This window comes from Drosophila obscura, unplaced genomic scaffold, assembly GCF_018151105.1.
Source record: "Drosophila obscura isolate BZ-5 IFL unplaced genomic scaffold, ASM1815110v1 contig_150, whole genome shotgun sequence".
Classification (NCBI taxonomy): domain Eukaryota; kingdom Metazoa; phylum Arthropoda; class Insecta; order Diptera; family Drosophilidae; genus Drosophila; species Drosophila obscura.
The window spans coordinates 9441478-9466152 of record NW_024542736.1 but is presented as its reverse complement, the minus strand read 5'-3'; the positions used below and the strand labels follow the sequence as shown (position 1 = coordinate 9466152).

Below are 24675 nucleotides of genomic sequence, written 5' to 3'. Positions count from 1 at the left end.
AAAAAAAGAACAGACTCCTCCGAGTCTGCTAAAAATGTGAAAACTGGAAAAGTGTGCGGGGAACAAAACTCTATGCCATCAACTCTTCTCCTACTGCTGCACCATTTAACGCCTGCCCCGCCAATTACAATGACAATGAATAATTATTCAAGACCAAAGACCAAATCACGGGACAGGAATTTTAATGACACCACCACGAGATGCAGCTGCTGTCGCTTCACTTCAGTTTTGTCAGCCAGCTAAAAATGGCTTGTGGAAAATTTTAATGAAGATCATCTTTCATTTTTGCCCGCCTTTGTTGTGCAAATTTTCCATTTTCCGTGAACTGGCATTGGAATTGGGAATAAATTCTAAATGCAAATGCATTTACCATTAACAAAAGGCATTAATTACTTTTAGTCCTTGCCCAAGGGACAGACAGCCAGCAGCAAGCGGCAGCAGCAAGCAGCAGCAGCAATTGAATGACAAAATGGTTCTACTATTCGAGGATTGCTTACCGCTTCGCTGTGCCATTTAATTGCCAACGATTTTTCGGCACATATGCGAAAATTAGTGTGACAATTGTTCGGGACTGCGTTAATGATAATGATGATTATGGCCGTGGCAGTGGCCATGGCCAAAGCCACGATATTGCATTACAGCACGTTTCAGGCATATGTATGACCCGCCCAATCAGTAATCCCAAATCCAAATTCCGTTGACAATTTTCGCCATTAGGTGGGCGACGACAGCCAGCAGCAGTCAGCAGACAGCAGCCAGCAGCCGATGGCCAGCCACTCCAAATGGCACATCGACATTATATCAATTACTCAACAGGACAGAACGAATGGCTCTCAACACTCCACCATTGCCAGCACCACACACCACCCCTCTCTCTCTACCCACACACACAACCACCACCAGGCACCACTAGTACGAGGAGCACCCACCATTGCATGTGTGTGTGTGTGTCTTTGTGTTCGATCTGTGTTCGATGATGCACTGAAATTGAGCATTGCAATTGATGAAATAATTTGCTGCACTGACATTTTTGGTTGCCATTGATACCCAAAACCGACACCGATGGGGAGAGCAGGAGAGTGCGCCACGCCCCCGCCTATACCCATACTCAACCACCCTTATGTAACACAGCTGCCGCTGTTGCCGGTGCTTCTGCTGTTGCATCAATGATTTGATTTGATTCCCTTAGATAATTGCTCAAACTGAAACATGTGCGAGAATTTTAGGCTATTTGTTAGTCCCAAGGGTGATATTTGATGCGAGGATGAGTAGAATGGCCAACCACTAAGAATTAATCAGAGCGGAATATCAAATTGAGCGACGTACACAATTCCATTCGAATGTAACCCCAGGAGGGGGATTGGGAACCAAGTGTTGAAATGAAGAAACCATTTCTCGACTTTATTGGATTGTTGATTGATGGATTGAGCATTGCTGAGGGTTCTGATGAGATTCAAATATAAAGATTCAGCAAAGATATTTAAATAATTTCCCCACACTCATATCTACTGGATTGATGAGAAAGAAAATGCAATCTATTTATTATTATAGCTAGAATAAACAGAACAGTTTGGCTCTTTGAACACTTGTCTTTCGAACACTATCAATGCCAGAGAAATACGTTTTCAAATGCTTCAATTTACTATGACTAAGAAGATCAAGTTTCAAAGCATAGATACTGGTTTTTTTTACATATTTTTTTTTTTTTTTTTTGCCTTTGGTCGTTGTCTTTAAATTTCAGTAAAGTTTTTGATAAAAATGTTCAAAAAATAAATTCCGAACATCATTATTTCGACTCTTGCTCTAAGCATTTGTGTTGTGAAGATTTGCAGCGCCTTTTGACATTTTACATTATTTTTACAAAAGATATATATATGTATATAAAAAGTGTTTTGTGTTATATCTGTGTGGCATTTTTGTGTGTGCTTTATGTGTACTTTGCCGCTTTTTGGGGGCTGTCCAAGGTGTGTTTATAAGTGTAAACATGTTGAACAGTGTAAATCGTCTTTCGTCTGTCACTAATTCTAATGATATGAAATATTTTTTCTTGTATTTACAGATAAAGATTATTCTAGGCTAACCTATTTCCTATCTACTTTAAATTAGTATAATAGTGTATTATTTTTTTACGATTTTCTAGTTTTAATATTTTTTTTTACGATTTTCTAGTTTTTTTTATTTTTTTTTTTACTTTTTAAGAGATTTTGAAAATTTTTTTGTGCTTTTACGTTTTTTTTTTTTTATACCTTTTATTTTTTTTTTTACTTTTGAATTTTTTTTTTTACTTATGATTTTTGAACTTTTTTTTTTGATTTTGAATTTATTTTTTGGCCTTTTTTGAAGTGGTTTTTTCCTACGGATTCTTGGCTACTATTTTTTTGTTGTTTTTTTTTTTTTTGGAATTTCCCAATTAATAATCCGGCAAACAAGTTTTTGTGACCGATTGACGATTATAAGTCTGTCTTTTTCTTTTTTGAACCGGGGTGTCAAAATTAAAATAGAAAGCTGGGAAATTTCCTATGAAATGCAACGTTGAATTTTAAATTTTTTTTAGTTAAAATGCCCTGGGCAAGCAGTCCGAAATAAAAAAAATGAAATTAACTTTACAACATACAAATTTTTTTCCACTTCCGAACGGACTTGGTCTAGTGATTTTTTTCTGATTTTTTTCAACAGAGATCAAAGCTAAGGTTCAGATCTATCTGTCTTGGGGGCTAGTCCCACTTGTGGTTGTTCGATAGTTACTGTTTTGGTGGAGCTGCTGTTGTTGCCTGTGGCTGTTTCTAGCGCCAGTGGCAGGGGCAATTTCTCATTGATGTCGCCCCAAACGGCGGTGGTGCACTTGTCCACCATCTTGGGCAGAGGTGGCGAGACCGCCGACTCACTGTTCGAATCAGAGGACGGTGGTTTGTACTCCGCGTCCAGTGACTGGGGCCGCATCGCGATGGTTGGCCCCTCATAGTCCTCGAATATAGACCTGAGATTCCGTGTTGACTCCAGCCGTCTGAAGCTGCACAAAAAGATGGCGCGAACGCGCTCAAATGTCTCCGGATCGTAGACGGATCGAGCAGTGTTGGTCTGATCGAAGGGCTCCTCGATGCACAGCTCGATCCACTGGTGGATATCGTTCTTGGGTGCCGTGGCAGCGCGACACAGCTCAATGGGCAGCAGACCTCCCACGCGTATGGAAATGGCATATTTCCCAAACTCAAAGATGCTATAATAATGCAGAAAGCTGAGCATCAGCTCGCCCAGCGTCTGTGTATTCTGCGACTCATACGGCGGCATCACCTCGTTCATGTCCACGTAGCCACTGCTCGCGGTATCCAGCAGCTCAAACTTCTTGGGATACATCTTATGGAGGCAGGGCAGCACCGGCGGACTGACGCCCGACTGCAGAAAGTGGATGACCATCAGCATGAGCGAATAGCTCGAGATGGTCATGTTCTTGGCATTATTAATATTATGATGCTGGGCCCACTGCTTCACGGCCAGAGCCATTGGGCGCACACGCCATTCCAGTTGCGAGTAACAGTACAGCAGATGAGTGTTGCGTATGCCCACAGAATTGTTGAAATTAATATCAATCTCCACTTTGTGCTGGCTATCGGTGAAGCGGAGTATCGGCACTCGGGCCTCAATCAAATTGAAGTCCTGAAACCGATTGGTGCCGCTCAACAGGCTGCGCATCATTTGCAGTTGATAAACAGCCTCGGAGCGCGGATCAAGGCTCGGATTTGTGTTGCCCACCATGCACATGTCCATGTCCGAGCATTTGGAGCCAAAGTTTGAAATGGACGAACCCACCAAATACAGCCCATATCGCGGGTATTGACTCTGCACAGGAGATAGATAGACACAGCTTAGACTTTGGAGTTCCCCTATGTTCCATGTCAACTTACCATGGCCAGATTGTAAATGAAGCGCCACAGGCGCATCTTCGTTTTGTAGATGCTGCTCGTCTGCTGCGCTTCGAGGAACTTGTTCCATATGGCCACCGACAGGGACTCCCAGCGGGTGCGACTGGGCACAGTGCGCGGCGGACGCTTCATTTCCACGTGCTTGCAGCGCAGCATGAAGCGATCCGCTGGCGTATAGCCATAGAACTCACGCCAGTAGCGACACTTTAGGTGCATATCCTCTGGGCTTGCATTCTGACAGTGGGAGGGGGTGGCATGATAGTTCAGATGGGATAGTCCCGCAGGGATAAACAGACAGTAGACATACCATATAGAACGCAGAGGAGCAGCCTTCCGGGCTCACGGATCCCTCCACCTCCTCCGCCTTCGCATTTTCTCCGTTCTTCGCCCGCACCTCCAGATCCATCTTAAATTCCGCATGCTCTTCTATCGCGCCGAGCATGGGGAATCGGAATCCATTGGACAGGCTTGCGCTTGGCGTGACAGCGCCGTTCTCCATGGCATTCAAGTGGCTCATATCGCCGTAGGGCACCAGATTGGGGCCCCCAAAATCGGGCAGCTCAGTGCCCGTTGCCTTGGCCACACACTCCATGGTGATGTTACGCACAAAGGACTCTATGGAGGCATCGCTCAACTCACCCTCGGACTCGTCGCTCGCGACGCTGGGTGCCCAGCTGGCAAACGACTGGCCATCATCGTCCTCCAGGGAGCTGTTCTGCCCACCATCGCGATCGCGATCGCGCTCGCGCTCGTGTTCCTGCTCGGAGATGTCCTGCCTGCGATCGGTCGAGGAGTATTCCGAACGAAGTGTCGTCCAGAGCGCCTCCAGTTCCGCGTCGAGCTGCGATTGTGGCACCGGACTGCTGGCCGTCAAAGGTCTCTGCATTCCAGCTCCAGATGGGGTTTCGGGTATGCTGCCCTGGCTCTGGCCATAGTTGAGGTAGCCAAATTCTTCCATATTTCGGGCATGATAGTAGCGCGATTGCTGGCTCCTATGCTGCATTGCTTTGTTGTACTCCATGGGATGCGGGTTGCTGTTGTACTTGTTGTTGCGGCGCATCGATTGACTCGGATTGAATGGCTGAGGCTGCTGTTGCTGCTGCTGTTGCGTCTGCTGCTGTTTCTGCTGCTGTTGATTCTGCAACTGTTGTTGCTGCTGCTGCTGTTGATTGTTGTTGCCACCTGCTTCTGCATCTGCCTGGGCATAGTGCATCTGACTGCGATATGAACGCTTCGGGTGCTTCGTTATGGATGTTAAAGAGGTGCTGTCCTCCAGGTTTGACTTTGAGGAGGAGCTCGACAACGAATCCGACGAGTTGGAGATGCGTTTCTTGCCCAAATTATATTTCTTGACCTTGGTACCCCAGCGAGACAACTGAGAGCCACGCGGATACTGTTCCTGCAACTGCAACTGTTGCTGCAACTGCTGCTGCTGCTGCTGCTGCTGTTGCTGCTGTTGCTGCTGCTGTTGCTGCTGTTGCTGCTGCTCTTCCCCGTTCGGCGGATACAAGCTCCGCTGGTTGTATGGCTGCTTGTATCGGGGCCCGCCCGATCCTGCAGCACTGTTGTAGAATGTCTTTGACTCGCCATGGAATCCCTGATGATGGTAGCCCGCGTTGGGCGTCTGTATACGTCCCGATCCGACGTATCGCGGCTGTCCAGCACGGCCGAACCGCAAGGGCAGTCCATTTCCATTGCCATTATCGAAAGGCGGTGCTGGTCCTGGTCCTCCTGGGGCTGCTGCTTCCATCTGCTGGTTCTCAGCAGCTCCCAACGGCTGTTGCTGCTGCTGCAGGGATGGCTGCGAGTTGTTCACCTGCGTTGGCCTCTGCTGCTGCTGCTGCTGCTGTTGCTGCTGCTGTTGAGCATTTCCCGTGCTCGTGGCGGAGCTGTGATTGTGACGATTGCTGTTGCTGCGGTTGCTGCCCCCCGGCGAATGATTCATGTAGTTCGGATAATACAACCGCTGACCACCGCCGTAGTTCTGCTCAAAGCCCATGGGCAGCATCGGTAGCCCATACTGTTGCGCATATCCCTGATTGAAGGGATAGTTGCGATCGAATTGCCACACGGCATTCTCTGTGTGCCACAGTCGCCGCTGCTGCGGTGCACTGTGCACGTATCCCGGATACATAAACTGTCCTGGGGGGGCTGACGCGGCCGCTGCTGCTGCCACAGCTGCGGGTATGCCCCCGCTGCTGTAACGACTGCCGGACGACACGTGGCCCTGACCCGGTGGCGACATGGACAACAGCGGTGCACCTGGATGCGAAGACAGTGGCGCCAGCGGTGGCGGTGTGGTGCGCATACTGCGAGGCGTTATCGATGCCGGCGTGGGTATGTCCAGTACGATGCCAGCCATATTCGTGCCAATGTTGTAGAGGAACTCCATCGTGTACTTGTAGCCGCCGGGTGGACGTGGAAAGATTTTCGGCTTCAGTTGCTTGAAGCTTCGGCTTGGAGTCAGCTGCTGTTCCTTTTGGGGCGCCACACCCTCGCCAGCCTTGACAGGAGCAGGAAGAGGAGCGGCAGCAGGAGCAGCCAACGCTGTCTGCTGTTTCGGCAACGAAGTTTCCTTAGATGCTGCACCACCACTGACTGCAGCTGCTGGTAAAGTGCGCACTTGCTCCACAGCCAAGCCCTGTGCTGCTTCCGTTTGGGATCCCTCTCCTGCGTCTCCCATTGCGGCGCCAGATCTCATGCCATCTTCTTCCTTTTCGTCACCATTTGCCACCATAGATCCTTCTCCTTGGGCGCCCAGGGCAGTGGCTCCAGTGGCTGCCACGGACTTAGCTGGTGGATTGGCCGCCGCCATTGCAGTTGTGGCAGCTGCAGCCACAGTGGCGGTCGTTGGACACTTTGCGGCCATGACAGTGGACATAATTACGGATATTCACGGCCCTAAACTGTTTGCCTCACACACTTCAACAAAAGGCTAGCCAAAGAAATACTGACACGAAATGGGAAAACCAAATGCCAATGTTGGTATCACCCACTGGGATCGGAGAAAATTGTTGTGTTGGATGTGAACTGTGAAATGTGCGACTTAGATTGACGTTTCCAAAATTTTCATTTTTTTTTTTTCAGTTGCCTAAAACGAAGGAAAAAATTACAAGCTTTTCTTGCCAGTTTTTGTTGCACTCTGCACTTTTTTTTTGTGTGGCACTCACGCTGTGATTATCCTCTCTTCAATGTTGATTTCTTTGTAGGTTTTTTGCCACAATTTGCCACATGAATTTGCACACAAATTTGCACCAGGCTGAGAAGGAGACTTACACATCCACCACTCACACACACACACACACTTATGTACTGGTGCACGTCATGTAATGTCAAAATGTTGACCAGTCATGGTCATCAGTGTTGGTTAACGCCAAAGCACACTTAATAGCCCATCTTGCGTGTGATGAAAGCTCCGATAAAATCTTTGCCAACACTAGTTCTTGGATTTTCATTGCATTAAACGAGGAAAATTCATGGAAAAGCAGAAATTTAATTTAATACTTATGTGTAAATAAAATCAAAATAAATTTAGTTGCAAGGGGTGTAAAATGGAGTGGGAACAAACAAAGAACAAAGCTCTTAAATATATATTTTTTTTCTTGAGAATTTCCTTCCGAATGAGCAGCCCTATCCATTGGCCTGTCTTTCAGTTTTTATATTCGTATTTTTTCCCTTTATTCTGATAAATTTAGCAACACTTTCCCTCTCTCTCTCTCCCTCTGTGACACTTGGCACACACATACCTGTAAGTGTTCGGCAACGTCACACATCATCGATAGTAGTTGGCTGAGTATTTGTTGCGATAAAAAGAGTTTCCAACACAACAAACAGAAAAGTAAAGAAACTTATTCCCGTTTTTTTATCCATTCAAAATGCATTTTGCTTGCCAGCTTTTTGTGGCTGCAGCAGCTGCCACTTGAGCTAAATTCTTTTGACGCATTGAGGCGGCAAACAAAAGGAGCCACAAAAGCGAGTGAAGCTTTAGCTTGACACAATTTTTAGTCTGCGGCATCCACTCAACATACATAGTTACATTCTCCCCCCGCTCCACTCTTATATGGCATTCTTTTTTTTTGTCTTTTTGTCTTCCAATTACATTTACAATTTGATTTGCTTATGTAAATTATTATGAAAATTGCCCCCCCACAGAAGAGTAACCACAAAAGGCAGGCAGTATAAGGATACAACAGATTCGATTCGATTGCAGCCCAAAAATGTAAGGGAAAATAATAAGAGGGAAATTTTTGAAACAAATCAAATTTATTGCCCCAGACGCAGTGGCGCCGCGGCCAATGGCAATTTTCAGAGATGCGGCCAGATGCGGTTGAGCATATGAAATGAGCAGCAGGCAGGCAGCAGGCAGCAGGAGCGCACCCTCTTTGCGGGGGGGAGGGTTGAATTGTGGCCAAGTAGACTACGTGCATATTTAGATTCAGATACGGGTCGTCCGCACAGCTACATATACACATTTCTAATTAGATTTATAATGCAATAATAATGGTGCCTGCGTTTTAAGTTTAGAATTTTTGGTTTTGCTTGAATTTATGGCCAACCAAAAGGGACACCACCACACCACACACACCGTATGGGTAGATATTTTGGGCTAGAGATAAACACTTTTACCAAATCTACGTGGAAAATCAGTGAGTCATGGCCCGCAATCCTCTTAGCCCGGCCATCTCTTTCTCTTTAATGCGCTGTGTGTGACGCGTGTTTCAGACTTTTCGATTTGGCACAGAGGATGGAACATTTTTTTTTTTTTCCAAACTAAAAATTAGCCTGCAACAAAAAAAAGGGAACGAAGGCAGAAAAGTTTCATATTACATACAAGCAATTTGGCAAATAAACTGTCAGCAGCTTTGAGTCGGTGGAGGAGGTGGAGTAGTATAGAAAGGCATCGATTGGGCCCCTGAATAATTCACAGAAAAAGGCACAGGCACGGGACCACTGAGAAAATGATGCCATGGCCCAGGACCAGGCCCAGTGTGTCCATGGACCGTGTCCCCAGGGCAATACGCAGTACAAATACAAGGACAGGACAGTGGCAATGCAGGGGAGGTGGAACAGTGCAGAGGATAAGGCCTGAACCTCAGGGTTGGTTAGGCCTCTCCTATTACCAATCCACAGGAAAAAAAAATACATACATATATTTTTCAGATTTTCTAGTTTTTGCGGGGTGGAAATCCACGCAGATGAAAACTCTCTCTTTTTCGCCCTCTCTCTCTCTCTTTATGCGTGACAGGTAATTGGATTAAAGTAATTTTTGGCTTTTTATTGACAGGCAGGCAGCGAAATCCGAAAGAGTGTGACCAATTTTCTCCAATATTCTTTCGTAATTTTTTTTTTTTTTTTTGTGGAATGTGGTTAATAATTTCATTAGTCGCAACGGGAAACGGGCAACCAAATGCCGCAATGCAACACTGACTGCCACGGCTTTATATACATACATATGTATGTGTGTGTGTGCCTGTCCGTGTTGCTGGCTGTGTATGTGTGTGTGTGTGAAAAGTAAATAATTAATAATTCATGCAACACGATTGACAGTGCGCCCCAGTTGAACTCTTTGGCCAGCCCTGCCGTATGCCTCCCCCCTCTGCCTTCAGTCGGGATTCCTTGCTGTTCCTTTTGCCTCCTTTTTATTTGTGGCACGCTCATAAATTTACAATTACACATGCCACACGGAGAGCAACAGAAGACAGGGAGTGAGGGAGAGGGAGAGAGAGAGAGAGAGGAATTGGCACACAGGCAGCAGGAGAGTCTCCTTTTTTTCACGTTTTTACGTTTTTTTCTTTTTTGTTGTTTTTAATTTAATAAATTAATAAAACGGCAAACGTGACAACACTGGCAACACTGCCATCAAAGTGGCAAAGTGTTGCCATTTGCATTTTTAATGCACTTTTACCCCCCACTCCGCACACAGAAAGAGTTCTGCGCGCAAAAATAATTATCAACTGAATCGGCGATGAGAGAGAATACCTGAGAGAGAGAGAGAGAGAGAGGAGAGGCAGAGACAGAGACAGAAAAGAGATGCAGAGTTTTAATTGAATTTCTCAATGTGCGTGTCAACTCTGGCAGCTCTCTTTCTGACAATTCAATCAGAGCGAAAATGTCAAAAGCATTGCTATCATTTTTTTTTTCGTTTTTCCCTTTAGAAATTCAATTTTCACTTTCAATTGTTGTTAATTGCATGCCCCTCAAACACTCTCCCCATGCCCCATGTACTCTGTCGTATCGGGCAACCGTGGAAACTCTAGACAATTTATAAGTGCGGCAAAAATTGCACTTTTTCTTTTGGCACACTTTGGTCACACAATGCCAGGGCGGGGCGATTGCTTCCTCCTCACCTGCTGGCACTACAGTTAACCCCAATTATAGCCACAAAGACGTAGACGTAGACGGAGACAGACAGACAATCAACCCAGTACGGGTGGGGTGGGGGTAAAAAGTCAAGAGAGAGTTGGTCGGCGGTGCAAAAATGTAAGTAAGATGAAAATGTTGCCGCAGGCATTAAAATAATAAGGATAAGGAAACGGTTGTTAACCACGAAACTGTTCAACAAAAAAGGTATGAATGACTGAATGAATGCCATGCCGTACTCTGTACTGTACTCCCCTTGCCACTGACTGCCACAGGAGTGTTCCTGGCCTGAGAGTGAGTGCGGCGCCACGTTCGGACTTTGTTCATTATGCGTTTCCTGTTTGCATAAGACTAAAAAACAAAAAAAGAAACCCACGATAGAAGGAGAACGAGAAGCAGCTCCTAGTCCCAGCCTGTTCCTGTTCCTGTTGCTGTTGCTGTTCCTAGTTGTAATTGTTCTACGGGCTACGTGCGTCCGCCCCTGTCCTGTTTCTGGCAGCCCAGCAATTTCTGCAGTCAAGTTGGCAGCCCTCCCATTGTGTTGAGCGTTAAATTTCGAAAGTTTGCCCAGTGCCCGCGGCTATTTGACAAAATGGGAAAAACGAAACGGCAGCAATAAAAAAAAAAGGAAAGTGAAATGCAGGCCAGGAAATAGGAAAGAATTTTCATTTCATTTTCTTCTCTATTTATTTTGTTCACTTTTAATTATGCAAAACTTGAAGTAAACAGCGTGGAATATGGTGGTTAGAATTATGAATATGTAGCTCCAGGAGCACTACAAATAAAAGTACAGAATGTACTTTAAGCCGATATCTAAGACTGTTAATCAGCACTCAATTATTAATCAACTCTCTAAGGAGTAAGCAATGAGGGCGGGGGCCCCCTTCGGCAACACAAAAGCCAATCCAAATTCCTACTGAAAAAACCTGCAAAAATTAAGTGACGAAATAAGGGAAAATATTCGCATAATTATAATTTCAATGGTCACAGTCTGTTACATTTTCCATATGAATGATTTTCGCACAATTACACAGAGCAGAGCCGCAGAGCAGCGGTAGGCGAGGAGAGACATACAGAAACAGGAGGGACACACACAGGCACATGTCAGCACATGACGCGTTGACGATGATGGTGGGCCTCTCTAGTAGAAGGCACAAAGATCCAACTTCATTCACAATTAAGCTAAAAATACGAGAGAACCCCCCGCCGTCGCCGCCACCACCAGCACCACTCGTTCCTGCTGTCTGCGTAGGTAGAAATTTATTGTCAAGTGCAGTCACAACATTCAAGATGTGTAACAGTCACAGTCACAACCGAAATAATTGAGCAGCAGGGAAGCCAACTGTCTGGGGGCTGGGCTCTGCTCTCTCTCTCCGTTCGTCTAGGTGGAACATAACAAAGGCCAAAAGAAACTCTGGGAATGATGGTGGAATGGTAATGCGAAAAGGGGGAGGAGTCACGCTGTCGCTCACTCTGACAGGGGGGTACGGGAATAAAATCAACAACGCAATCTTAATGAAGGCAATAATTCAAACAAAATGCAAAATTCCCTTAACAAACTGTAGGAAGTCGTGGCTCCCCAGTCATTCACTCACTAACTCACTCTGAGTGGCTTTGGCTCTGCTCTGCTCTCTCTTGCTGGATTCTTCTTTGGGTCTCTGAAAAATTGCCGCCTTGTGTCGACATACAGCCGCCTGCCCTGCCTCATTCCTTGTTCGAAATTAAATTTTTTCACAAATTCAAATAAAATCCAATGCGTGGCAGTCAGTCAACTCCCTCGATGGTTGTTCTCTTATTAATTAGTTTGTATATTTTTGGCACACACACACACAAAATTGTTGAACATTTTTGGCCTGCTTCTGCCCCCTAAGGCACAGCCGTAGCATACATTAAGTGGCAACATTTGTCAATTTGTTGTTTTTCGGTTGTAATTTTTTGGTGGGGCCCCACTCCCCCCCCCACCCCCGCATCACTTTTGGGTCAGAACTTTCTATAGTGGCTGGGTCCCCGGTTCGGACCGTTTGCTGTTTTGGGTTGTTTTTGTGTAGTTAATGGCTGTACATTTGCCTAAATAATGAGGCACCGGTGTATTGCTTTGAATTCGATTTAGCTTGATTAAAAATATATTTCATTGTCGAGAGATGTTTGGCTGCTTTCTGCTTGCCCCCACAAACATCCATAGTGGAAGTGACAGTGGCAGCGGGCAGAGGGCAGCGGCAGCTGAGAAGCTAATCAGCCAAAACTGGCACAGTTTTTCGGGGATAAGGTGAATTCATTAGCCTTACCTCCGACGTCCACTGGAATTACAAATGAGTGGCGGCCACAGCTGTCACTGAGTAATGTATTCCTGGATGGGAGGCCATCATTAAAGAGGCCATGAATCAATAAAATCCAATAATTATATCAATAACTGAGCACTTAGTTTTGCTTTTGAAAGCTGCTTAGCCACACTGGAAAAGAGCTGGCACGAGAGCGCGTTGCCAGCTAGGCTACAAATCCACAACCAAATGAATTTTTAAACAATTCAAGATATTCTTCTTTTCGTATTTGCTACAAAGTAGAGATTTACATGCATCAAAGTAAAAACATTCCTTAAGCATTTCTTCAACATTTTTCTTACATTTTACTGATTTCTTTCAGACATAGCTGATGTACCTACTACATATGTCTGTCCATATATAAGTTCCTTTAGTTGATTTCTCTCTCGATTGTCTAAAGCAGAGGATTACACATTTTTCGTAGCAGCTTAGGAAATAGTTTTTGCAAACAGCACTCTCTCTCCCTCCAGAAGTTATTCTGAGGCACATAAACCAGCTAAAGCTGAGGAGTACAAAAGGAATTGAGAGTGAGTTTTTGCCATTAAACCACTCATAACCCAGATACTCCAAATGGAAGGCAAGCGGGCAGGCAGGCAGGCAAAGGAGTTGGAGCATGGAATCTAGGGAAAAACAATAAGTACAGACACGACTCGGCAGAGCAGGGGTAAAGATAGAGGCAGCTTGTTGGCCGGTACTTATGCCAAATGCGTTTGCGATTTGTGTCAATAAACGGAGCAGCAGCAGTGGCAGGGACTTCTGGGGATGCACAAAAGAAGAAAGAAATTTCTATTATCTGTGCAAAGTGTGCGCGAAATTGAAAATTGCAGGCTGTCGTTGGCTCGGTCTTTCCTTCGAGCAGCAGCAGCAACAGAAGCGCTCTAAATTTTCATAGCCCCCCTATCTCCATCCCAATCACCCGCCCGCTCTTTCTCTTTCAGTTGATAAAACTCTAATATGACATTATGGGAGCAGAGCGATGCGGAGAGCAGAGCGTGCGCGCGCCTTGGCTTATGCCACAGCATTTTGTGGAAATTGCATTCGCATTGGGGGATACGTACTACATACGCATGTTGCTGCAGCCTGGCCTGGCATTATTGCAAATGGGGGGGATACGGATACACACAGAGAGAGAAGTGGCGGGGGGCGGCATGGCAACAAGTTTACAAAACACATTGCGGTCTCGCGCAAAAGTCAATTACCATTTTAACTGACAGTTGCCGAAGAGCTGTAGAGCTATAGAGCTATAGCTATGTATATCTACATCCCAGGATCCCCCCTCCCAATTCACTCAATCAGTTGGTAATCGATTTTGTCTGCTGTACAGGGAATCGGGCATCGGCATCGAAATCGGTTTCTCGTTTCTCGTTCCTCGTTTCTGGTCTCTGGTCGGTCTCCACGTTGCTTGAGGTTAACAAATATGCTGCTGACTGCCTGGCTGCCTGCCCTGCCTGCCTGCTGCTTTTTACGCACAATTTTCCTTTGGCAAAGTTTGCGCTTGCCGCCGCGTTTGCCAAATTGAATGTAAATATTTATTTTTATTTGCATCCGAATGCATGAGATCTGTATATGCTGTGTGTGTGTGTGTGTGTGTGTTTGTGTGTTTGTATGTGCTACTCGACATAATTAGACGATGTCTGTGCGACTCAATCCATCTGTATATCTGTATGTCTGCGGTCGCTCCGATTGCAAATGAGACTCTCCGTCATAGATTTACAATATTTATTCAGGGAAATTGCCTTGGGCCACCAGACTTTGGCCAAGCAGCAGCAGCGGCAGCAGCAGTCTGCTGCAGCAAAATGGATGACGAGTGCTGGGTGCTGGGTGCTAGGGGGCGGCGGGAAATTACGGGGCGTCAACCTTAAACCAAGTATTCATAATTGAATTTTCATGTTTGCCACTGCCATTTGCAATTGCTACAACATTTATGAGTTGCTTTGGTTAAGGAATACGACTACTACTACTACTACTAAAAAAAAAAAATACAAATAAAAATGCAAATGAATGCATTAGAGATAGAGCAAAATGAGACTGCAAGATACCCTCTAATAACATTTGAATTATTCGAATAGAAAATTAATTTTACAACGATTTTATTTTGGGTGTTTTATTTTACAAAAAACAAACCAATTTATCGGTAGTCCCTGATCGTGTTAATCCCCTCATAATTAAATGATATTTGGGAGATTTAAGTGCATCAAAGTCTTCATGCTAACATTCATGCTGTTATATAGGACTTTATTGGGGATTTAGAGATTTCCAAAGATCCGACTCCTATATGGCTGCTCACTCTATTTCGGAGATTATTCCCATTACATAGAGCATCACAGCTACACCCCTGTATACCCTATCCTACCTGACTGATATAAAAATAGAGTGTTTAAAAAAAAAAGAAGTACAATAAAAAGAAAGAGAGCGACGAACAGAACACGCAACGTTGGTCAGTCAAGTCCTTTTACTCCTTTGCTCCTTGTTTTAATAACATAATTGAAAAGTGCCATGGAACGAGGATAAGGATAAGGATGGGGTGGAGGAGGGAGGGAGGAAGGGCTCTTTCACTGTGAGCAAGGTAAATGGAATGCAGACGGAAAGCAGCAGCTGGCTTTGATTACACCACCAAGTGGCATAGGGGGGTTGGTCAACGCCATATTACTGCCCGCCCTTCCATGCCATGCCCCTCCCATGATGCTATTACCCTGTTCCAGTGTGTGTGTGTGTGTGTTTGTGTGTGTTTGCCTGTGTGTTACTGGGTGTTGGTAATGGGTGTCGATCGCGTGTTCCGACTGCCTTGTTAACAACCGTTTGTCCTTTGGCTGAGCTGAGCTGAGCTGAGCCTCGGAACTGTTTAGCAGTTCCTCCAAGCAAACAAAAACTACAGGAACTACAGCAACAACAAAAGGTTAATAATGGTCAGCTTGATTACCGTAAATCAATAAGCACAAAACGCTGTACTCTGTCTGGTATAATTAACTGCAATTTCCAAGCAATCGCTAAATGGAATGCCCATCAGGGGATATTGATTCGTATCGAGAATTCTTTCGATTTCTCTTCTTTTTTTTTCTCTGTCTTTTCATTTTATAAAATTGTTTTATCTCTCCTCTGCCGTGGAGTGGAGTGTTTTTTTTTTTGTGTCCTCTGCCAGATGAATAATGAGCATTCCTTGGGCTTCGCTCTGGCACAAAATTGAAACTATTTTGCATACCATTTCCAAGTATTTTAATTTGAATTTCTTCACAGCAAGTGATCAGAGATGGTCCGTCCCTGGACAGGAGACGCAGATGGAGATGGAGACCTAGACCCGGAGCCCCCCCTCTGGTAATGGCAGTTTGGTGGCAACATTAAGGATAATTGTTGTAGTTAGCATGTACTCTGGCATTTATAATGTGCTTCATTTATTTCCCTCCATCTCCACCCCCTGCTGCTCCGCTGCTTCTGCTGCATTTCCCCCATTTTTTTCCCATTTTGAAATACTTCTCTGGGTTTTTGGTTTCTTTCTGCTTTGCATATTTCTCTATCGCTAATGATAAAAATGTTGATTATGCATTTCTCTTTTTTTTCATTCTTTCTTTTTTATTGCTTTTGGCTTTTGGTGTTGATTGCAGTTGATTGCGTGGGCTCCTGGCTCGGGGGTGTTCGGGGGTTGTTCGAAATTTGTGTGCGGAGTGGGAGGGTGGAGAATATTTGTTCAAGGTGTTAATGGAAAGCTTTGAAGATGGATATCTTCATATACACAAAGTTCCAAAGCTATGTGCTGAATGAATGGCCATTTTTCTAATTCACTTTTTCTAATTTTCAATTCAATTCAATTCATTAAGTTTCCCCATAAAATGTTTATCTCAGCGTATTTTAGTTACTTGCTATGAAATTCTTCTCAGTGTAAGATCTTCTGCTGGCTGTTTCTGTTTCTATTTTGTTCTTCTGTGCCTTGGTTTCCGTTACTTTGCTACTGCGCTCTTCTTGTAATTTGCGTATTTAATTGCTTGTGGGCGAGTACCGAGAGACGCAGCAGATAAAAGAAGTCCAAGTGCAAGTGAGAAGAAAATTGTTTGTTTTTTTTTGTGCTTGTGCTGTTCTTGCTGCTGGACAGAATGCGTATTGAGAGAGTTGCGCTCAGAGAGGATCACAGCAGCGCACGGCGACAAGAGCTATCGTGCACTGTAGTGCCAGAGTTGCTGCCGAGAGCGAGTGAGAGGTCTGTCCATCTTGCCCAGTTGCCTATGATATTACTGTACAGTGTACAGTTGCTATTTTCAGTGGAGAGAGTGCACATAGAGAGAGCGCTCAGAGCGGATCGTAGAAACGATAAGAGCTCTGCTTGGCGTTGCCGAGTTCGAGTGAGAGGGCAAATGTCTGTCCATTGCACTGCACCGTGCAAAGCTGCGTTTCAATTTTTATTCAAGTCCCCTAAAATATTATTTCCTCATAAAATGTGTGTGTACATTTTTAGAGTTCAATGTGTACGCAATACTTTTAAAGCAAACGCCTACAATCAGAAATGAAGTGAGATGCAAATCAGCTTTGCATCGGCATCAAATCATCAGCGCCGCCGCCAATCCATTAGGTTTAATGCCCGCCCATACCCTACCCCCACCGAGCACTCCTAATTACAGTCAGTCAGTAGTGTGCCACACAGCAGCTAATTGCCATTACGAGTGTACTAGAGCACGGGGAACTAAGAACTTATTAGGCAGCGCACACAACTCCGCTCTCGGCTCTTCACTCCACACTTTGCACTCTGCACTCGTCGCTTTTCCATTCCATATCATAATTTCAATACCAACCTGAAACATTGCAAGTCAGCGATAGATAGATAGATAGATAGATAGACAGAGAGACAGACAGACAGACTGAGGGATAGACACAAACAAATTGACGTGCCGACACATCGACTAATGGACATGACGGCTGCACTACTCGTGCCCGTACACTCGTTGTCTACGGGGGGCTACGGGGGTAAGCCCCCAAAAAAAAAGCGATGCAAACAAATTGCAAGCTCGCGCTCTCTCTCGTAAATGATAGACAAAAATGCCAATGGCAGGGAAATTTCAGTTTGGGGGCAAAATTGCTCGCTTTATGGTAAAAATTGCATAAATAAATCATGTTCTAATATTGCACTTGCCCTTGCAACAATCTGTCAAAATGGGTGGCGAGAGCGCCGAGCAGAGCAGCGCGCTGGCATCAACACCCACGAGTCAGTCGGAAACGAAAACGGATGCGAATGTGAGAGGATGCGGATGCGGATGCTCTATGGACGCAGACAATGGGCAGTGGAGGCAGTGCAGGCGGAGGACTAGACGGACAATGGGAATGCTGCGAATGGGATTGGGTATGCTGTGGGAGGAGGGGACTGAGTATGTATGGCAATGTCAAACCCTGGCCCCTGGCGTGAATGAGCGCGCACAAAATGGCGTTTAAGGCCATAAACAGCGATGGAGAGAAGGGTCCAGGTCCAGGTCCAGCCAAAACCAATCGATGTCCGACCATAGATACTGCAGAGTCATCTACTGCCTGACTGCTGCTCCTCCCACTGCAGGCCTCGAACCCTCGAAACCGAACTCGAGCCAGGGACCTAGACCTCAACCTCAACCTCAACCTGAACGTGAACATGAACCTGCAGCAGCAGCAGCAGCATCAGCACCCGGAACTGTATCTGTGTCTAGCGCTTGTCTGACAAACTGAATCGCCTGTCTGTTTTGGCGCTTAATTCGTCACTAAATGAGATTTTTTTTTCCACTGTTGCTGCTACTGCTGCCTGTTCGTTTTTGGCCATTGTTGTGCGCCATCGAAATTGCTATTTTGGAAGTTGAACGAGGAGCTGCTGGCTGGTGCTGCTGCTGTTGCTGTGGCTTTGCCGCATAGCTGAAGTGTAGAGGAGTTTAGGAATAGTACGGAATCGGACCAGTGGGGGAGGCTGGGGGATTTTTTGGTTGGTTGGTGAGGCAGCTGCGCTGATGTTGCCTGCCGCCTGGCGCCGACAGTTGCAGCCACTTTGCAATAACACAGCGTGAAATTGCAACGCCAAATCGAATCAGTCCGCACGGGAAATTCGATTTTTTGTGCTCGCTGCAACCACTGGAGCTACGCTCCTGTGTGAAGAGGAGACGCGACTCCAAAAGCTACTACTAGTCTTTTGCGGGCAATCAGACAGCAACAAATGCCCGGAATGGCCATCCACAGAAACAGAGTGGAGCGTGGAGCGCAGAGCGCAGAGCAGAGCGCAAAGCAATTTCGAGAGAAAAGTTTTTCGGTCAAACAGACTGTTGCTAAAGGCGGGGAAAAAAAAACAACAGCAAAAAATGTACAGAAAGCTACTCGGAAAATCCGTAAAGTAAGGCTAACTCGATGCACTAAATACCCTCAGAGAATAATTGAAAAATCTCATGATTCCACAGGAATGTTAAGTCCCAAACAGCAACAATCCTTTCTGTTAGCTAAGTGATGGATGTTAAGCTGCTCTGTGCGAGAGAAATTAAAGAGCACATTTAGATTTATTTTCTTGTATTATAAGACTATAGGAGACCTTTCTTTAAAGCTTATGTTGCACCTAAAAACATTTCGCTGTCAACAGCTGTTGGAATCAATAATACCCTCTACCAAAAAGAGCATTCAGAAGTGTAACAGAGCTACGAGCGGGTCGGACTTCAAGCTGCCAACTGTCCAACAACTGTCCAGCCATCCATCCATCCATCCATCTGCAGTTATTCGTCCGTCTTTCCGTCCATTCGTCCATCCGTCCATCAGGAGCAGGAGCGTAATGAAATGAAATTACAAAATGTGCTGAATGCTGGCTGTTCGAATGTTTTGTAACATTTTTGCATAGCCATTCTCCAACCTCCCACTGTCCTACGTTTGCGTCCTGCTTTTCCTTTTTTTTTTTGTTGTGGACTCTATTGTGGCATAAATTGCTTATTTATTGTTTAAAATGCTTTTTAGTTGCTAAACGACATTTTCAGCTGCTCTCTCACTCTGTCTCTGCCTGTCTCTATCCCTCTCTGTGTCGACGCTTTTGGCCATTGTTCGAATTCGAGGAGCTAGCAGGTGCCAAAATACACGTGTTCAGAGTGTATATATATATCTCTCTCTCTCTCTCTCTCTGTCTCTATTTTTGGTTAAACAGCACATTGCATTTATCTCTATATATTTGTGCAAATTTGCGGGCTAGCTTTTAAGGGGGAAAATGCTAAAATTAATGCTTGATGAAGCAGTAAATTAATTTGCAACATTTTTCGTGTCATTCAAGTGGAATATCCATTAAATCTACATATTGATGGCATGGCATATAAAAGTACTACTAATGTATGCTTTTTCGCAGTGGATACAGAATTATTATGCCATAGATTTGAGCTAAATACTGCTATGCCTTTAAATAGATTATATTTATTATTATTATATTTTATTAATATGTATTATTATTATTTTTATTATATTATTTATTATTATTATATTTATTATCCTAATTATGGTTTAAAAAACAAAAAAGCTTCCGGTAGTAATAATAATTCTGACTGATTCTACATGTTCGTATGTGGTTCATAAATCAATCAGTGAATAGGTAATTATCATAATATATCAGGATGTAAAACCCATTATTTCGAGGTCAAAGTGGGATCCGTTCTTGCTCTATTAATGCTCAACGTAACTGTTTTAGTTTAGTTACACAATTTAGCATATTTTCTTGGTCACAAAACCATCTGTAAAAGTCCCACCGAACAAGAACCGAACCGAACAAGAACTCAATTAAAGTTGGTGTAAGATTCGTAACCCAGCAACAGCCTCAAAGCTCAAGGAGCTGCTGACAGACGTATAAATAAAAATCATATGCAAATAAAATTGTCTCCATGCGACACGAATCAAGGGGATAAACCGTTAAGATCATGTCCCCCACATACAAGCACACACAGGCACACTTGAATGGAGGAGACTCATCCAATTTTGGTCAACTCTGACGACGGCTTTGCCAATCAAGAAGAGCCATGGCATCAACGGCAAACGGCAAACTGCAACTGCAACAACTGCAACAACTGCATAACGATATGCAAAATATGCAACACAGATGCCATATCGGCTGTCAGTTGTCAGAGTCAGAGTCAGTTGCAGAGACTGAGAGACAGACAGTGAAGACGGAGACTCCTGTGGCAGCCTCCTGTCGTTTTGCGCCCAATTACGCCTTCAAATTGAGTGATAAATGTCTTGAAGATGGCACATAAATAAACTTGAGTTAAATTTATTACACAACCCACACAAAGACTTCATAAAAATGCAAACTAAATGAACTATTTAAGGAGGGCTTTACACCAAAGAACGAAAAGGGAGTGTGAGCAGCAGAGGTGGACCAGTGCGGCAGTGGAGCAGTGGAGAGTCGGCAAACATGAGAAACTGAAAGACAAACAAACAAATGAAGAAGACTCCGGTGGATGAAAAGACGAGCAACAGATCCGCTCAAAAGCTAAAGACAATTGAATTGCATTGCAAGAAGCAAAAGCAAACAAGGGGCACCCAAAACCGTGGGCCAAGGGGATGCAAGGAGGGCAGGTAGAGCTGTGGAGCTGGAGTTCCGTAAAAAAAAAAACAAACAAAAAAAAACATTGGCGGTGTGAGAAAAAATGCAAATAAATGCGCAAGTAAAATGTGCAATCAACGTGGAGATGGCGACTGGGCTACAAGCAACAGGCAACTGGCAACAGTCAGGCCAGGCCGGGCAATACGCTGGAAAGTGTGAATGTTGCGCATGCGCAGGAGTCGGAGTCGGAGGAACCAAGCCTGGAAACCAAGTGCGCATCAATTAGGCCGCCAGAAACGGAACGGAACGGCAGCACGAACTCCAAAACGCAGACTGCTCTTGACCAAAAGATAAAGCAATGCCACAGCACAGAGAACAGGGAACAGAGAACAGGCAGCTCCGCTCCGCTCTACACTCACACACACACATACACACACACACACACACACAAAATGGAATAAAAAGTTTAGATAAACAAATACAGAAGAATGCTGAAATGCTGTTAAAAGCTTACAAAATGAAGTGGCGGCAATGGGCAATTCCCCGCCTATAGGGAAAAGGGAAACACAGCAGAGAATTGGGTATTGGGTTGTGAGGATTGGGGAATTGGAACTGAGATTGGGGAGACTCACTCCTCAGGCTCAGCTTTTTCGCCCTCTCCCTCTACCACTGGCTCTGTATGTTGCCACAATTTCAATGAACATGCTCGCACACAGTTGAAGAGCAAACAAATTTATTACGCGCCGTTTGAACAGCGCATAAATTTTAAGCCGAAGAGCGAACGCGGGACCCCAGTCACGGCCTGACCAAGATTAACATACTGGCAACCGAGAAGCGCAGAGAGAGTGAGAGAGAGAGAGAGTCAGAGTCAGAGTCAGAGATAGAGCCAGTGCCCCAGCAAGCAACCAATCGATCCATTGCCGGGGATTGCGTGCAGCAGAGCTGAGAGGCAAACGGCATGCGTGATTTACAAACAGCGCCACATTTGGCAAAACATTTCAAAAGGGGAATGGGGGGAGCAACTGCAACCACGAGACTATACGTAAAACGATTTAAAGCTGAACACGACCAATTTGTGGATAGTCTTTGGGGCTCGGTCTCTCGGTCTCTGTGTCCGCAAGGATACCCCCGTCATATCGGTTAAGAGAGAAAGAGAGACGGAGAGGACCCCCTGATGATCGGGCACGATGCTGAGTTGCTGTGTGCCACACATTTCTCATTTCCAGAATTTATGTTGAGCCACAGACAATTGATTGTTGAATGAGGAACCAAGTCAGGGCTGGGCTGGGCCAGGGTAGAGATCCCACTCTCTCTATCTCCCCTACTCTTTAAGTAATTCAATATGTTTTTAGGCGACTAATTTTCGAGTTGATGCTGAAACTAATATTGGATTTTAGTTAAGGTATTAAATTTCCAATGAATTTAACTGTCCACAATGTCATTTACAGATTTTGTTTTTTTTTTTTTTTGTTTCGTTCGTTGTGGCGTGTGGGAGCGGAACCTGCGGGACCTCACACTTTTGAGCCGCTGTGACATTTCGATTTATTTTTATTGATTCTACCAAAAAGCGGTGGAGCCCAGCCTGGTCATGTGGGGATCCCAATGGGGAACGGGGGTGAGATGCTCTGAAATGCAAGTCAGGCGCCGAGTGGCACGCAAGTGATCATCACACCTTGATAAAGAGCGGTTCCGCGCCCCACACCCTTCCCTCCCTCAGGAAACGTATCGAATTTTTATTGAAATGCAGCCACATACATATGTGATACATCGGTATGGGTATGGGGTGTGTGTGTGTGTGTGTGTGTGAGCGTGTGTGTGGTGGAGTGTTCGTGTTATCTGAAAGCTGCCTCTGCGCTCTGCCCCCTGCATTTGTTACTTTTATGCTTGATTTATTGACTTTATTTTATGGCCGCTTGATTGGACACTAAATGAGTTTTTAAACTCCCAAACGAAGGCCAATAGGGGCGGGGTCTTATCAATTTTTGATTTTTCCCCTCTTTTTATTGGAGGTTCGGTACAAACAAAAAACCAAAAACAAAAAGCGAGATACAGATACGTACATATGTATGTATGTATGTATGTACATCCATTTATTTGTTGGAAGTTAAAGTCACTTACGTTTTACATTTAACCCACGTTTCTTTTTCAGTTTAATGTCGGTACAAAACGTTTCGTTTCGTTTCGTTTCGTTTCGATACGTAAAAGGTTGCAAGAAGGTCTGAGAACTTACCTGAAACGAAATCAAATAAAAAGAGAGAAAGAGAAATGTTAATTAAATTGTGTATGTCTTTGGAGTCTTTTTTTTTTTGTGGGCTCTGTAATTGCAATTAAATGTAAACACTTTCTGAGCAGGGGTTCATTTAACTGTCGAGCGATCAATCACCGAGAAAGTTGTTCCAATCGGGATATCAGAATTGTTTCACAAGTGTGGGTGGATCGTATTGAAATGAATAACTTTACCATTTGAAAGAGATTTCAGTTGATTTTCTCATTAAAGCTTAAGGATTATTACTGAGTTTATTCCACCATAAAGGAGTTCGCCTGCCCCAAACGAATTCGAATTTATTGCACTCTTTTGTGGCCGCTCCCTTTGCCATCCCATTAAAGTAAGTATAGCTTCGTATTCCTGTAACAAAAGTGCACCTTTATCTTCAGGCTACCCAGGCTATCTTCCACTACCCACTAAAAGGCAATTCAGTCTGTTTACTTGCGGTACAGTGCGTTGCAAAACAATAAAAAACATGGCACAAGGGGCTGATGTATGGCTAACTTTATTCCAAATTTATAAAATTTATCTATGGGCTAGTTTTTAAATTCTTTAAAAAAAAAAAAAAAAATAGATTTGCACATAAACATTAATCGATAATATTTTAATAAAATAAGAAAAAGTTAGATTACTGCAAAATGGATTAAGTAAATATTTTTAAAATATTCGGATACCATTTTCACTCAATCTAAAACTCATAAATGATACCTATTCCTCGAGTATTAAGTGTACCCAATATATTTTCTGTTACTTCCTTGAACCTTGATTCTTATAGTTCCGCAACGCACTGTCTGGAGCCTTTAGACAGCTCTCAAACTCTATTTGACGTGGTGGCCCACGCAATCTAATTACAAAACGTACATCAAAGTCGTGCACAGACATAGGCATGGCAGGGAGATTCTCATACTCATTTGCGTGTGTTTCTGCCCCTCACCCTCCCACCACTCTATTCAACATTATAGACACACAAAAACATGTTAACTATAATTAAACATAAATATCAACAGCAACAACGAATAACGACAGCAATCGACAACAAACAGCATGAATGGCAAAAATGTCCATCAAAAAGTCTCTTCTGTCTTTCTGCTCTGCAAGCAAATGACGCAGAATTCTTTTTTAATTAAACATAAAATTACTTTGGCGCTGCCAGACAGACAGACAGATCACACAGGGAAAGAGATGGATAGATTGTGTATGAAAGAGACGGGAAGAGAGAGCGAGATCTGATACTGAGGCAAATAAATCAAATGAAATCTACTTGGGTAAACAACTTTGTAAAGTGGCAAGTGGCAGTGGAAGAGCGAGGGCGAG

General features: G+C 44.5%; 1 protein-coding gene across 7 annotated transcripts in view; it reads right to left on the bottom strand.

Moving 5' to 3' along the window:
• LOC111069397 (sterile alpha motif domain-containing protein 5) overlaps positions 1-24675 on the bottom strand; it is a 163632-nt gene that overhangs the window by 69809 nt on the left and 69148 nt on the right. Inside the window, exon 3 of one of the 7 annotated variants that reach the window (XM_022359452.2) lies at positions 23191-23325. The exons of the other annotated variants lie outside the window; for them this stretch is intronic. Within the exon in view, the coding sequence (XP_022215144.1) occupies positions 23206-23325 (120 nt within the window). The 3' untranslated portion in view covers positions 23191-23205. Of the gene's footprint in view, positions 1-23190; positions 23326-24675 lie in introns of those variants that run through there. 7 annotated transcript variants of the gene reach the window in all.